Source organism: Varroa destructor, unplaced genomic scaffold, assembly GCF_002443255.2.
Source record: "Varroa destructor unplaced genomic scaffold, Vdes_3.0 BEIS01000003.1, whole genome shotgun sequence".
NCBI classification, from domain to species: Eukaryota; Metazoa; Arthropoda; class Arachnida; order Mesostigmata; family Varroidae; genus Varroa; species Varroa destructor.
Genome location: NW_019211456.1, coordinates 53,308,842 through 53,324,832, shown reverse-complemented (window position 1 = coordinate 53,324,832; position 15,991 = coordinate 53,308,842). Strand labels below are relative to the sequence as shown.

At 36.5% G+C, this 15,991-nt stretch overlaps 2 protein-coding genes across 17 annotated transcripts in view; one reads left to right on the top strand and one right to left on the bottom strand.

Annotated features, from left to right (window-relative positions):
- The window catches only part of LOC111248461 (calcium uptake protein 3, mitochondrial-like), a 120,545-nt gene extending 119,913 nt beyond the window's left edge, over positions 1 to 632 (bottom strand). Inside the window, exon 1 of one of the 3 annotated variants that reach the window (XM_086985677.1) lies at positions 344 to 632. In XM_086985677.1, coding sequence (XP_086841803.1) covers positions 344 to 562 — 219 coding nt within the window. In that variant the 5' untranslated portion in view covers positions 563 to 632. The remainder of the gene's footprint in view (positions 1 to 343) is intronic. The other 2 variants (XM_086985676.1, XM_086985678.1) reach the window with 2 other exon arrangements.
- An 8,099-nt stretch (positions 633 to 8,731) lies between these two features.
- LOC111248462 (ceramide synthase 1-like) overlaps positions 8,732 to 15,991 on the top strand; it is a 32,371-nt gene continuing 25,111 nt past the window's right edge. For 8 of the 14 annotated variants that reach the window (XM_022800895.2, XM_086985685.1, XM_022800888.2 and 5 more), the window contains exons 1-2: positions 8,732 to 8,820; positions 9,169 to 9,577. The gene's annotated coding sequence lies outside the window, so the exon portion shown is untranslated. Of the gene's footprint in view, positions 8,821 to 8,884; positions 9,071 to 9,168; positions 9,637 to 9,692; positions 10,229 to 15,781; positions 15,954 to 15,991 lie in introns of those variants that run through there. The other 6 variants (XM_022800889.2, XM_022800892.2, XM_086985681.1 and 3 more) reach the window with 6 other exon arrangements.

Here is a 15,991-nt window from a genome sequence, read left to right as displayed (position 1 = left end):
GACCTCTACTATGCCCCGATCTGTTCGTAAGTGAGTTAATAAAGTGTTAATAGAAGATAAACCTGAAGTTAACACTCTTGTGACATACATATTAATCCTCAGGACCTGTTATTGTTATTTTCGTGAACTTAACTGTTACAACTAAAGAATCAAACCTAAGACTGTTTGATCACAGAAGAATCATATATAGCGATATTTTTGTTCGTTCTAGAACTGCGAATCTTTTTGGATCCATGCTCACTAAAAGCATGCGTATTGAACTTAAACTATATAAGCGAAGTTGTCCGTGGTCTTTTTTGAAGCTATTTTAAAAAATCCAATTATTCAAATAAAAGTAACCTACCTTAAAAATATTTCCCGCTTTGGCACTACGCTTACGTTTCTTCTCGATCCGCCGTAACGATAACCGGTCAACCATGCTGCTGCAAATTTTCTTAGCTTCTTTAGTCATAGTAAAATATACACTGGTGAATACGATACATAGTGGAGAGAGTTCAGGAATGGAGTATAACAAGAACTTGGTGGCCGTGTTAGTACTGTGGTACGGAATACCCAGGCACATAGCGGATAATAAGGATACTGTACATTAGGGCTTTTACTTTCTAGACTGCTGACTAAAGATATTGGCGCGTTTTTCTTGCCGTACAGCGTAGCGCGTTCTCTACTTGTCAGATGCTCAGTTTTCTATTTAAATCAATATCATCACTTGATTACACTCACCCATGACGCGTGCATCATGCTAGCACCATTTCAATCAATTAATTCATTGTTCTGTTTTTGGAGTGTCCAATGCAAATCCTGCAGCTAATACTACAATTACAACAACTTTTTTTAACTGATAGAATAAAAAATGTACACACTCTGACGACTCTAGAGAAAAACACCATCCATCAAGGTTCCAGCGTTACAAAATATCATCCATCTACGCATTAAATGCAGTTCAGCAGACAATTTTTCTGAAGCTGCCTTCACTAAACTCATTGTCACGAAGGTCACTATCAGGAAACATAACTTGGTTCTGCATAGTGCTAGGTTTCGTTCTTCAAAAAGTATTTACAATTTTCAGCTGCACAAATTAAGATATTACTATTCAGTAAATGCACAACGAATGAAACAATAAAAACAAAAATGCCTTGAAAGGATACCAGTCTAGCATTGAATAAACTGATAGGAAATCCGTAGCAAAGTACTGTAAGCTGCGCATATATTACTATGAGCTTATTCGTATGATAAATATTTACTTCGGGCATCATTGATAAAGTAATTTTGCATTACTGGACCATGAGCTTTTGAAGGATTTGTAGAAAAAATTAAAGTACTGCAATATATTCATATTGTTATTAAAGGTGCGTAGTCGTGTTTTCCTAATGAAGCACAATACGAATGCTTTTCTCACAGTGGTACTGACCACAATTGTATGTATAATGTGCTGGTCAAAGCAATGTGAAATTACCATAATAATGCTTTGCAGTCTGTACCAGTTTGTCTTAGTTTTCATGGGGTGCTCCAGGGGCTAGATACTGCGTTTCAGTGCAATTACGGTATCGTAGCCGAAAGTTACCGTACCAGCGCACAAACTAATGAAAAAAAAATATGAAAACGGTTCGGTTAAAAGAGGTAGAAAAGAAGAGGTTTTCTGACCAAGGATTACAAAACGCCGCTTCTTCTGATATGTTGTTTCAAAAAAAGTTTTAACCAAATTCAGAACCATTTTTTTAGTTTACATTAATAAAATATTAGGTAAAGAGTTTATTACAAAAAATACAAATTTGCACCATGTGTATCCGGCATATTATTCACAAGCAAGTTTAGCTCAAGCTTTTCACGCGCGATGCTACAAAAAGTTCGTGTTAATGAAAAAAGATCATTCTTCATCAAGATTTTGAATTGCTTGTTTGTAAATCCTAAGTCAACGTAAAGTCAGGTGCTTCTAATGCATTTGGCGCCTACACGATACTAAACGGTTTAAACGATAAGTTTGTTCATAAAACTCTGTTAACAAACTTGCGCTGTCTTCCGTTGTAATCGCAAAGAGACGAGGTGTGGATTTTGCCAAGAAAAAGATATATTAAACTATTATAATTTTATATTCGCACTTTACAAATTAAACTTCACATAGAAGCGGGTTTTATTGATATTTGTAGCACTTAGGATGTTAATAGATGTCTACTGCTGTTACTCCGCTCTTTCACGCAGACCAAGCCCGGGTCTCCGCAGTTATACTATTAGGTCTTCATATATTGTACCTCGTTTTGTTTATTGGTTCCCTTTCCCAATTTACAGTTTGCTGATAGAAATGTTAAAACGCTGGTAAAAAGTTTTTTCGTTAAGTTATCCTGTTTGTCTTGTCCGGATTAGAAATGCAGGAGAAAACTGAGTAGGGATTCTAAAGTAGACATATTATTTTTCCGAAAACTACAATCTCAACACATCATGATATAAAAAGTGTACTAGAGTACTATAATTACTATGAGAATAGTTGCACTCAAAAATGATTACACGAAGCTAGAAAAGTTAAAATCGAGTAAATTTGTATTATGAAAGAGAGACGAAAAATTGGTTCTAGAAATACGACTGAAATAAATAAGACAAAAAGATAAAATTGAGTTAAGTCAAATGCCTGTTCTTCAAAACGCAATTATGCAAAAGAGACTAACTTCAGCATCAACTGCCTAGTTTCATTCGAGTGGGATAATGCTGCAGTATGCATCCACATACTTCGCAAGTAAAAATATTATAGTTTTTATAAGAAAATAATTGATAAATATTCAATACTTAAAAAGGATTGCGTAATTATTCCTTGGAAGTTTGAGGGTCAATCGCTTGTATCTGTTTGGGAAAAATCTGATAAATCACTATTACGAACAAGCCGCACAGAACGTTTTGACTCTTTCGGTTCAATGAACGTGATGATTTGTTGTCCGCACCCAACTGATAAAGAGTTTTAATGCAGTTGCCTTGTTATCATGCCGCACTTATCCGTATCCTCTGTGAAGGCATTTATCCCGTCGCATTTCATTACCCCGTTACCTTTCTCGTCGAGATATTACTTGTCGGGAAATCTTTTATGTGTAATTTCAAATGGCAATACGCAAACAAATATTTATCTCTCAGAGAACATGCTGTGCTACATCCTTGAAAGCATTGGCGGGATTGCCATTATGATAAATGTAGTCGGGTGCACACTTCGAATGAATTTGAATTTCACAAGTCAAAGTTTTCAAAAGCCTCACTAAGTTTCGCTTGATATGGGTGTATATGGGCGTGTATAGGTGTATATATCATGGAATAATGAGCGCAAAACTTTACACCAATATGCCAATTTTAGTAAAGGAAAACTTCAAAAAATGCAAAAATTTATTATAAATATTATATGTCATTAAATATTCGCCTGTAAACTAAGTGGCGCCCAGCATAAAGTGTTTTAATATAGAAATATATTAAAAATAATATGACGTTAACAATGCTACGACTGATCAGTGTTTTTGAGAGGATAGTTGACATCGTGACTTGTTTCTGCACTGACATTTATCTTTCAAATGCGAGGTTATCAATACGATATAGGAGTCTGTTTTCGTAATCATGAAAAATCAGGGTTGGACGCAGACGATCTGACATGGACGCTGAAAACCATAGTTAAAATCATAAATCATACTAGGAAAGTCTAAAAGGTGATCAATTGCATATTCATCTAGTGTAGTGAGAACAGAATGAGGGCATTCGTATCTTTTTCAAAGTGAACTATTTATAAAACTCCTGCAGGCTTAATGAAGTACGTTTGGATCACGACGAGACCATAGAAGTTATTTTTGATACAGACCTTATCAAGTGTTGCATTTGATAGGTAAGTAAAAATTGGAACAAATATAGCTGACACGGCCAGCACAAGTCTGCGTTCTGATATCACTTCCTAAACCTGATGAGTCCCACCATTATTCTTTCATGGTTGATTGAAAAATATACTCATTGTTCAAGGATATATTGCACACATTTTTGAGAGAACTTTAGTTACTAGAAAAAGCCTTATCGCTTTAGCATATTCAAAATAAGGTTACCAAACTAATCGCTTTGAAATGCAACATTAAATTAGAAAACCTACTCTCTCTACAGGAATGTCAAAAAGACGTTATTCTCAATAAAAGCTACCGAAAGTATTTTACTTCACACTTGAATACAGCATCATGTTAATATTATTATGTGTATTACTATTATCAATATAACCTCTGAATGACACTGGCCACTTGAATGCAATAAATATACAGATTTTTGTACTTGTTTTATTATATACATTATATCATATCATGAGGGAGTTTGAATTTACGTTTTATTAAGAAATGAGTAAAAATCATGTAGATTTCTTCTCTTCGCGTAATGGCGTAGTAGATGGTGCGTTTCTCTATTAAACTTGAAGGACACTTGATGGTCTAGGTTCGCATCCCAGCATGGCCATACCTCGTTTTGTGGTGGGAACCAGCCATGTGATGAAACGCCTAACGACGGTGCCATGTTCTTCTTTTGCACACATACCTACACTGGCTTTGTAAGTTTTAATGCTCCTATCCTTGCACAAATATTTGCCTGTAAACTGAGTTGCGCTCAACGTAAAGCGTTTTATTGTGTTTTATTATATAGGATCATTCTACAGGGTAAATAAACATTAAAATATACATATATATTTGAGGAGCAGGAGATGTATAAAAAAATGATAAAGCGGACAACACATTATGCGCTTAAATTCCTTTAAAAGTTACTTTAAGAAGTAATCGAATCAGAACCGGCGACCATACAGAAAAAGAAAAAAAATACTGATGTTGTAGTACGTCACCTACATGGAATGCTAAGGGAGGAGGGTTGTACATGTTGCAAAACTAGTTTGATCTTTGAGTCCACACAAAAATTTGTGTAGGTTAGTTTCTCAGAGGCACAAAAACATAAGTTGCCTCTAAGATTAGACATAACATATTTCAAATTTATTAGCATTAGATCATAATACTAAATAATCTACTAGGGTTGTTAGAACTTTTTAATGCGAGAATGACACAGCTTATAAAATAATATATATATATATATATATATATATATATAGTTGCATTCAAACTCGAAGCCCTGTACAGCTATAAAACAGAATGTAAGAGTTTCATACACAATAACATATATAATACTCGTTTTTTAACAAAAAAACTTAACTTGACCCATATAGGTCTAAGTCAATTACAATATGTGTATAGTTCCTTCTGGTCAAAAGACATGGCTGTAATAAAAGAGGAGCAATAGAGCTGCTATATGTGAGCGATGAAAACTGTCTTGCGCGACCGTACGACGAAAGAATTATTAATAAAAAAATATTTCCAATTGGAATCAGTTTCACCTGCGCAACTAACTTATACTATTTGATTATTTACGATAACTACTATTAGCACTTACCATTCTTTTTATTACATCTTTCTACAATACATTTATTTTTTGAGAGACCATTATCACAATGCGTGTGTTCATTTGATTTACTTATCTCTTCCTTGTTGTATACATATGTTTTTCATTTGATCGATAAATTTGCTTTAAGTGTACAAAAACCTGAGATGGAGAAAAGTAGCTCTTTTCGTTAAATTAATGAAATTTCTAGATGATTTATCAGTAGCAGAATCCATATACAGCAGTAGCCAAAGATTTATTTTTTGTCTCAAAAGAAAAGTAAGAACATTAGAAGTTGCTCGATATTTGAGGTACGTCTCGTAGGAATAAAGGCTACTGAGAATTATTACATTTACGAGAGATTTTACTCATATTTCACCTAATATAAATACATATTTAACACTAGGAATAAGATTTTTTTTTGCCTTTGCCTATACAAAACTTTGCGGCTTTATTTTTTCTTTTTTTTTATCTACTTATTTTAAGATCGAAGCCTCACAAAGACACTCGATACTCCATTATAATTTTGCTGAATGTAATTTTCTTAAACAGGAACATCCGAAGAAAACACGCAGTGTTTGCCTCATGCTGGAGAATTCTCATAATGGAAAACGATTTTCTTTTCTCAGTGGTGTTTAATCGGGCTCGAGAGAGTAAAGTAACGTGATGCTGCGTTTTCTGAGGCTAACGGTTTTTATATTCTTCGAATAAGTTTACAAGAGCAGTTTAGTAATGAGTCAAACAAGTTCAAAGGCGAGTGTGTTTTCTTTCGAGCTCTTAGTACTATAAATGATATTGTGGTTTTTAAAAACCCTTCCTTTCTTATCTGGTCTACTCGTGGGACCCTATCTCATAGTTGAATCAATAAGCTCAAACCCTTCAATACCAATACACCACGCATTAACGTGCATTTTCTATCTTGTGGTGAGAACTATTCTGAAGCGGCGTCGAACTTTACGAGGTCTCAGTAGGTATCTGCCGAAACATGTCTTTTTTAGAGGGATACTACAAATGTTTTTCCAAATCTTACTTGAAGCCACTCTCAGATTTACCTTTGCGATCTATTGTACCATTTTATTATTCCGTACTGTTATACTATAGATAGTATAGATTGTGGTGTCTTTGTTACACGTGCAGAAGCTGTAAATTTACTATGACTTATCGAAAACAGTTCCTTACCTAAAATAGATAACCTTGTAGATACAATTACTGTCAAAAACCAGCCATCTGACCGTTACTTTCTAAATATAACTATCACTATGCTATTATTTTTTCATATTATTAACTAAGAACCTCTGAGTAAAATGGAGGTTAAGGTGAATGGTCTCCAGTTTACGACTTCTGAGAAGAACCGATCAGAGTTGAAAGAACCTTCTGAATTCTTCTGGAGTCGCTGTCTAACTAGGCTCTGCCCGCTCTTAGCTTAATTATCCATATAAATGAGTTGTTCAATACAAATTAAATTAATGGTTCTAATGTTAATGGTATTTAATACTACTGCTTTATCTTTAAAACAATTCAGTCACCTTCAAATACAGTCTTGGGTTCAGGATGGGTTTATTATAATCGAAAAACTTTTTTCCGCTAAACTCAGTTTCATATGCCACAATGATGTTTGCCCTCTTCTCGGTAATATCGTTTAAAGATTTTCCTTCGAAGAGTAAAAAATTATATATATGCATATCCATTTGTTGTGTTTTTTAGGTGTTGCATTTTATTTAGGTTATAAGATTCATCGTGGCAAATGTCCCCAAAAAAATAAAGACAACTAGGTAATTTATGATGTATTGATGTGTGTGTTGCTATTTGATACCTAATCTAATAACACTTTTGTTAGGCAAATGTAATATTCTAGAATCCATATCAACGCAAGTTGTGTATGTGTGAAAGTAAACGCTTTTCTAATTTATATTATGTGTAATGAAAGGTCACCTTCATCTAAGTCCAGTATCATCCAAAGCATTTGAAATGTCATCCATATATTCTTAAACGTCACAAATTTAAAATAGTATCAATTACAGAGTCAGCAAATCTCAATACCAGTACCTGAACCAAATACTTATTAACATGGAGCGGCAAAGAAAAATCAGCTGCTACACCAGTAATGGAAATCTCAACTAGAGAGGCGCGCGAACAAAGCGGAAGGACTTTAATTTCATACATACTATTTCTTATATATATTTATATTATGGGCCCAGCCTACCCGACACTCTCTGCACTAAGCCTTACTATGACTGTGCGAAACAAGAACCGCAATATCGGCTCTTTCACTAAAAAAGCATGCAACTCCATGTGTTCAAATTCACGTTCAGTGTGCTTAGATGTATGGCAAGCTAGTCAACGACCACTGATTGTGTGCTTTCTTCTTATGTATGCGTATGTTCATTGAATCCTTGTATAGCTATTATTACTGTAAACGCACTGTGCTAAGCCACTCTGAATTTGCCATGAATAAACTAGTGTCTATAGCGTTTTTCAAAACTTTGGATAACTCCTCGAGATGCCAGGTATCTCGAGAGCTCAGTAAACAAAGCATTTTCCCAATGGAGGCACGAAACAGTTATATTGATACAAGCACTGATAACTGAGGCTTACGTAAAAATTACCCTTCCTCGATCTTGTTGGTCATCATCTACAAAACCGAAATATCCGCCTGTGGAAGAGATTTTGCGCCTTTTTTTTGATATATATTTTAAATAAGTCAATTGAGTAAGAGGATATGTTAGTATATATACGCTACACCATATATTTGACCACAAGGATACAAAATATGTATGTGTAGCTTTTATTTTTTTTAGAATGAAAATGTTTAGTAGGAGCATGGTGAAGTGATCTTTATGTGAGTTTGAGTATGTGAATTTTCGTAACTTAATCAATGCAAACTATATGAATAAAATATGATTCTCATGCGAAGGTGCCTTTACTGATTAAGCGGACAAAGCTAGGTAAAGCTGCACGCAGCTCCAAGAAGCAGTGCCACAGGTCTATTACATACCAATACACTGAAATCACTAATATCTTTCAAAACGTAGCTCTTGCGAGAGTATCTCTCTAGAGGAACAAACGCAGCTTCCGAGACCCGAGGTGAAGGATTATCAGCTTTTAGAATTTTAGGAAGACATTAGCCTTTCTACATAAAAAAATATTTGTTGCCGTACTCTAAATTATTTGCTTATCGGTTTCTATTTGCTCCTCAAAGACTGATCTCAAGTTTTTAAGTGCCCTGTGTAGTAAACAGAGCCCGCCTCTCGCCACGTTATCGGCCTCTCCCCTGGCCCAGCCAGAATCAGCATGCGCACAGCGTTCATTCACACACACCGATATATACACGCAGACTCATTCACTGGCGGCCGTAGTTTTGGTAAGGTGTTAGAAGAGATCCGCAGCAGCAAACCTCTGGATTGCATCGTAAGCGTCTCAATATGATGAATTGGCCGAAGTGCCGCCACAGAGAATCGGTTTTAAGCGGTTGACGCTAATTTAGAGTCGCACGAATCTGTTATACCAGCAACGTGACCCATCTCTCTCTATTTTTAGAACAAAAAGTAGACCTAGAAAAAATACTGACTCAAGACGGAACTAGACTTTTCTTTGAGGCGACTATTTGAATGACTGAATGAAAAGGGAACGCTCCTACCAACACTGAGACACCAAAGCGGTAATAGTAAAAGGAAAAGCTTAAGCGACTTTCCTTACTTTGGCGTACTAGCGGATTACATTTACACGGGTTTAACTAAACTATCCTTTCCCCATCAGGAAGTCATACGGCGCATCTGCGAAGAGCAGTATGGAGGTCGGCTGAAAGCAACGTACGAGTCTGGTGCTGTTTCTATTGCTGCTGCCGCAGGATAAGCGAAGCTATGCAGGTTTGTTTGTTGTGTTTGAGGACGCACTGGTATTCATGGTGGCGAGGTCTGTCTGAATGCGGCACCGGTTACCCGGGAGACGGCTCACCATGTGGCCACAGGGGCCATCCCTCTTTAGTACTGTGCGGTGCTGTCATACAGTAAAGAGCAGCTATCATTGTGTAGAGCTTGCTCCCTAAGTGACATTGTTTGATAGCTTTACTCAGCCACCACTACTAACAGCTAATCACAACAGTGCGTGTAGCAGAGCTGTCAGTTAGCTGGACGCTGGAGAAGGGCGCAATACCGCCCCTGTGTTTGTAAGTTCTACCTCCTGTTTGCCAGTAGTAGTAATAGTACATAGGATACGTTTATATCGGTAAGTTCTTCGAAACGAAGCCCACAATACCAAATTAATTGAGTCTCAAATATTAAAAATTCACCCACTTATTTATTGAAAGCGATGATAATATGACACAACGTGCCATTATTATTAAAAATTATTATCAAGAAATTGAGAACAGATAAAATTTGTGTGTGTGTAATTTATACCTCTCCGTATTATGATCTATTCAACTGTGTAACGTTTCCATGGGACGAATAATGTGCAGTGATATATAACATGGATGCTATATTTTAAGCGTCCGGCCGTTTAAGCTACGCGCTATATGGATGCAATGGGCGTCCAACACAAAACGAAACAAGTCAACCATTTTCTTCTTAATATAAGAAATCACAGCCGTGGCACAAAAAGTCGTAAGTGCATATAAAATACATTCTTGTTTACAGTTCATTACTCTGAGTTCTTTTTGTGATGGTGCCCTTCTAAAACAATGTAAAATGTGTTCTTTCGGCATGCTGACGAGCGGTGAGTGGGTGTGTGACGTTATTAGAACATCCGCACTGCAATAATAACGAAAGTGACACGCAGCCTTCCCTCAAGAAAGTGAGAGGAGAGGCCAGCAATTAAGGTAAAGGCCCGCCTGTATCTAGAACATGAATAATATTTTATCATGTAGATCAGTGTTAGAGAAAGGTCTAACTCGTAAATAAATTCGTAAGACAAAGAATCACATAAATAAGATGACAGCTTTCGCTGCTCCCGTTTTGTCTAGGTAGAGTTCTGTATAGGTTTACTTCTAGAATTTGTGGCAAAATCTAGGTGTTCTTTTTTTAATTTTTAATTGGTAATATACTCCAGTTAGATGACATTACTAATTAAGCCAATGTGCAAAGCTGTAAATCTGTATATTTTATTATAGTTTACTAAACTCTTCAAAGCTCTTGGTAGAAATATTTACAATTAGCTGGCTTTTTCTGGTTTCATTCTTCTAAAGAATAAAACTACATCTTTTGCAATAATTATAGGCGTATACATTCATTGAGGTTCTGCAAAATAATTCAAGTCCAGCGGTAGGTATCACATTAGAATAGTTAAGTCAACTCTTGCGTTATATATTGAAATACTACCGTTTTCAGCTTTTTGGGGGTCCCAGTATATGCTTAGGCTATGCAAGAGTGTGTCGCTACATTTCAAACCTGCTCGGTCCGTTGATTATCTGTGCATCAGGGACTGATGACTTTTACAGCGGCTGTAATAACTTTGCTTTTGTTGTGGATGCCCAGTTGCTTTGTGAAGCAGAATATCCAGCGACAAAAGGACGCTCATCATAGCTTCTTCATGTAACAAGATCTCTAAAAAAACTTCACTAAAAATTGCCTGAGTTAGTGATTTCACGTTAAATTTGCAAGAACAGCTTTTATTAATGCGTTACAATATACGATAATGGCTCGATGCTGGATTGCCATTTTATAGAAGACCATGAAGAGCTATGATTCCTTATCAGTTAAATAATAACTTGTTAATCCATTGTCTGCTAGTGTTGATGATTTAGGACAAAAGGTTATACAGTACAACAATTACATTTACACTGCTAGGCATTTTGTCATTTTACCCAATATACAGTTCCAATACTTTTGTGATTCCATTTGAAAATACTGGAACTCATATTATTTCGCTCGGTTTACACAATTCTAATACTTGCATAATTTTACTTAAGATCATTAGGATTATAAGTCCGCTCATTCGAAACTCTTTTCCATTCTAACTTACGCTAGGCCCATGCGAAGTAACTGCTCGTTGTTTATCGTTATCAATATAATGCAACAGGTGGAGTATATACTGTTTCCCAAACTATTTAATGGGACCTACAGCTCCCGAGCGAGACTGTCTTACATAAAACTGCAGCAACAGGCCACACAGATTTCCTCTAGTCGTTTTGAAGTATATCCTGTTATCGCGGTAGTACTCGGATTTTTGTCCTGCCCAATAGCACATGTTCACCGATGGAGCAGAAAAAACACACTTTGGCGGCCCTTCGTGGCTTGGCACATGTGCGCCCTTCTATATACGAACGTGCTTTAGTCCAAATTCTCTTTCCGGAAGAAATTGTATCATTGGATCACAAACAATTTTCCGCACTTAACATGTCTTTGATGACAGTTAAAGAATACTAAGCGTCCGCAAAATTTCGGGTTGCAATAAACGATAGAAGATGTGTCAATTTGAGTAAAAAACACATTTTAACTTTTTCGTTGTACAGCGACCGCTGCCAGTTGATGCGCCGCAAAGTCGGCATTGTTGTAGACGACACAGTTAAGCCGGCGGGCCGGCTCAACTTCGAACGTCGAGCCGGATGTTGCTTACATAACGCGGAAGTACCATCGTTTTCTGGAGCCGGTCTGTCACTTTTCCGGCATCGAGTCTCGGGCGAGTTGGACGAAGTCAATTCATGAAAAACATAACAAATATCCTAATCTCACGATTCTTAGAATGCTTCCCAAGCAAACATGAGCTTCATACTTTACTCCTCTGAACAGGACTGCTTGGCACTCACGAATTCGCTAGACTGTAGCCTCCTTGTGGCGACAGGAGAATTTTTTCAGCTAGTTTGTTTCCTCCGGAGGAAAACCAATGTACTGTTTCACTCTGAAGCTTCTCGCGTCTACTCCGCACCGGTCTCAAATCAGGCGCGTACCTCTCCCTGTAAATGTCTATGCGCCCCTTTGTGACCTGTTTCGGTGGCCTGTTCCGTTCTTTCGCGAGCTGCTCGCAATTCTCAGTCGGTTGCATTTGTAAAACAGCATCAGGGACGGCTCCCAGTCAGCCAGCCGTTTGAGCATGTCATTCGTGATTTCGACCATATCATCAGTCATTCGCTCTGCGATAACATAGTCGTAAGACTGTATACCTATATATATATATATATATGGGCCAAGTTAAATTCTTATGCCCACGTAATAATATGGGCTAGAATGAGAATATTGCTATAGCTGGTTTAATTTATTGTACATACTTATACTTTTTTCTAATCCTATTAACGCCAGGAACATCTAAATATCAGTATAATCGAAATAAATTCCGTCATCTACAAATTCAATATTTCAGCAGCTACTCGACTCGATGTTCATGTACTACTTCTGAGCTGAGCTAAGCATACACATCATGCTTACAACCGTACTAAAATGTATCTTCTTACTTATAGATATATATATATATATATATATATATATATATATATATAAGTAAAGGAATCACAAGTAGGCAGCAGAAGGAGTGAAGGTGATTTAATGAAAATAAAGGCGAATTCGACTTGTCATCGTTGCTTATTCTCGTTTGTTTGCTGTAGTCCTAAATGGAACGTGGTGCTGCCTAGCCAGAGCTAGTTACAACAGTGGGTGGGCAGGTGCTCATGTTAAGCACTGGCCGCCGTTCCGATATCATCCCATAAGTATGTCGACGGTCGCTTAGACGTTGGTTGATAGATCATGCGATAGACCGCTCGTTTATTCCCCGGCTAATCATTCAGTCAGCTAATGGTGACTACCAGAAAACAAACGGATGCTAAATCGAACGGCGCACAGGATTGTTCTGCTATAAACGGATACAGCAGTGCTAGTAGCTGTTGATGCCGCCCCATTTTCCACAACAACAACATTGTCAACAATGAACACACAACCTAGTGCTACACAACACGGTGTGAACGGATCCTATCAAGCTTCTATTAACCGCCACCTTTCTCCTGCAATTTATCTAGCTGGGTCGGCTGTACGCGGTTTTGCCACTTCCTTATCTTATTCATGATACTGATATATACCGGTACAACAGCTACTAATTCGTGTCACAGATTAGACTAATATCGAGACAAATAGAACACAGAAGTAGCTAAAAACGTACATCTATAGATTGATAGATAGATGACACAAATGAAGAAATAGTTGCAACAATGACAGTTTCTAGCGCCAACGTTGTCATCACGGACGCCATTGCGGTCGGTTTCGTTGTCCCACAGACAACAGAAGCAACAGTGTTAATATCCATTGACAGAAACACACAGACAACAAACTTATGAAAACAGACATGCTAACCGAGCTGGTCACTCATAATCTTGTCTCTGATACCTAGCTACCATAGGTTTACTGTGATTCTATACCCTACGACTTCGTCTGTTTCAAATAAGTCTGTAATTTTCTTTAACACATAATACGAACATCTCTCTGCCTGACATCCAGCATATTTTGTTAAGTGAGCTATAGCAGGAAATATAATACGACTCGTCAATATAGCGCAAAATGAAAACACTGAGTTTACTACACACTGGTGGTTAAGAGAGAGATTCCTTTCAAGAATCGGATACTAAGTCTATTAAACAATCCACTTGATTTCAAGAATGTCCACTTGAGTTGAGTCAAGCGGACACCAGATGGTCGGATGCAAAAATATCATTAAGTAATTTTCTGCTTATTTATAGGAAGAGTTATAACCGTTGCTGAAGAAAATTTTAGCCTATAAGTGTAAAACCATCTTTCATTTGCACTCATTCTTATAGACAAGTTTATCACTCGACCGTACAGCTGGGACTTCTAACAGCGGCATAGTCGATTGTTGCGTAGAAATTAGTATTGCGTTGAAGAGGTAAACAATATTATTCCAAAAACGCTGGGTAATTTTGGGAGCAATTTTGAAGGTTTCGAATAAAAAAAAATAACTAATGTTCTATTTACTTCTAATATGTTGAGAAAGCCAATGGCTTTTTTATCTGCTGGGATTTAGATATTTATTCCAACGTATCCAGCAAATAGTGTTCAGCTAAAACTCGAATTCAAAAAAGTTGACAGTTAAACTCCCCATCATATTGCATCCGAATCTGAGACGCATTACTGCCTTTTTTATACATTAAATAAAAGACAATATGGCATTTGAATCCGGACTCTACTTATAAATTCTTCCCAAAACTGAATCTAAGAAAACATCTTTCAATGATTTTTCTTACATGTGGTAGACGCGTCATTTTTAGCGGTAATTTTATTTAATATAAGCACCCTTTACTGAGACTGCACCTTTAATCAGAAATTTAAACCACTAGGTAATAATTTTCAAAATACTCCTTCTTAAATCCGTATATTGGTTGGTCTAAATTGGTTCAAATGTGCCACATAAAAACCTCCAGCTGATTTAGATTTTGGACTGATAAAACGACAAAAGTCTGGATAACTCAGTTAGCAACTTTTTGTTCCTCAAAACGGCCATTAATTTTCACATAAAATCTTCCTCTATCAAGAATTGCTTTTCGATTTTAAAGAATTAAATTTAAACCTTTATGAGGATCTTCACGTTTTCTTTTTATTTTATTTTTTTGTTTTTTCTTTTGAAGACGCGTGAAAGTAGGCAGTAAAATGTATTGCCAATTATGGTAAAGAAGTTTATATTCTGAGTGGGAACTCGTTCCGCGTGAAAATATTGCATACTAACTGATATGCCCTCAGATTGCGTATAAAATGCACTGTTTTCAGCGATGATAAATTTGTTGTTTTGTTCTAAAAAGAATTGGCTTTCTTCTAATTAAAAAAAAATAGCGGATCAGCGGAAGGTCGTTATGCCGAACAGTTGAACAAAGTTTATCCAACTTTGAATACCCTACCATGTATATTAAATTAAAAGGTAAGAGCTATTGTCTATTATCAGCGAAATAAAATTTCGGATTAACTTTTTCATCTCTATTTTATAATACCCAAAAAAAATTAAGAAGATAAAAAATTCGTTCTTAACTAAGACAAGTCAACGAAAAATGCTAAATCTCTGAAACATAATCCGATAAAATCCTTTAAAATACATAACAGCTTAAGAAATATTGATTTTGTTCCTGTTTACATTTGTACCTATAAGCTCCCATGGACTATTAAATATGAGGTCGCTACAGATTTACTTTCTTTTTGTTAGTTACAAACTTAGACTTGCTTTATAGCTTTTTCTACAGACAGGTCTAGTGAAGTCCCTATTACATTATAAGAGAGGACCGTCTTGAGCACTTGCCTGCACCTGAAAATGGATCTGTCGAAATATCAAACGAGTGGGTCTTGTATGTATCCGATCTCGCTTTTGAAGTGCACACATGAATCAACACGATATGGTTAGGAGACCCTATTAGTTATTTTCAGAAGGGTTTTTATAAAACAATTTTCAGATGCGAGTCCATTTTGGTATGCTGTTATTGTTCGCTAAAGTGGTTTTGGTATTAAATACCTTTTAATATCCAACTATATACGGTGTATGAGTGTTGTAAAATGCTCGTTGTATAAAATGCGATTAGTGGATTTTCTACGCCACTCAGTTGCACCAGTCACGCACAATGTGAGGTAAGTGCCTGTTTGAAATGTTACTTTTTTCGGTTACG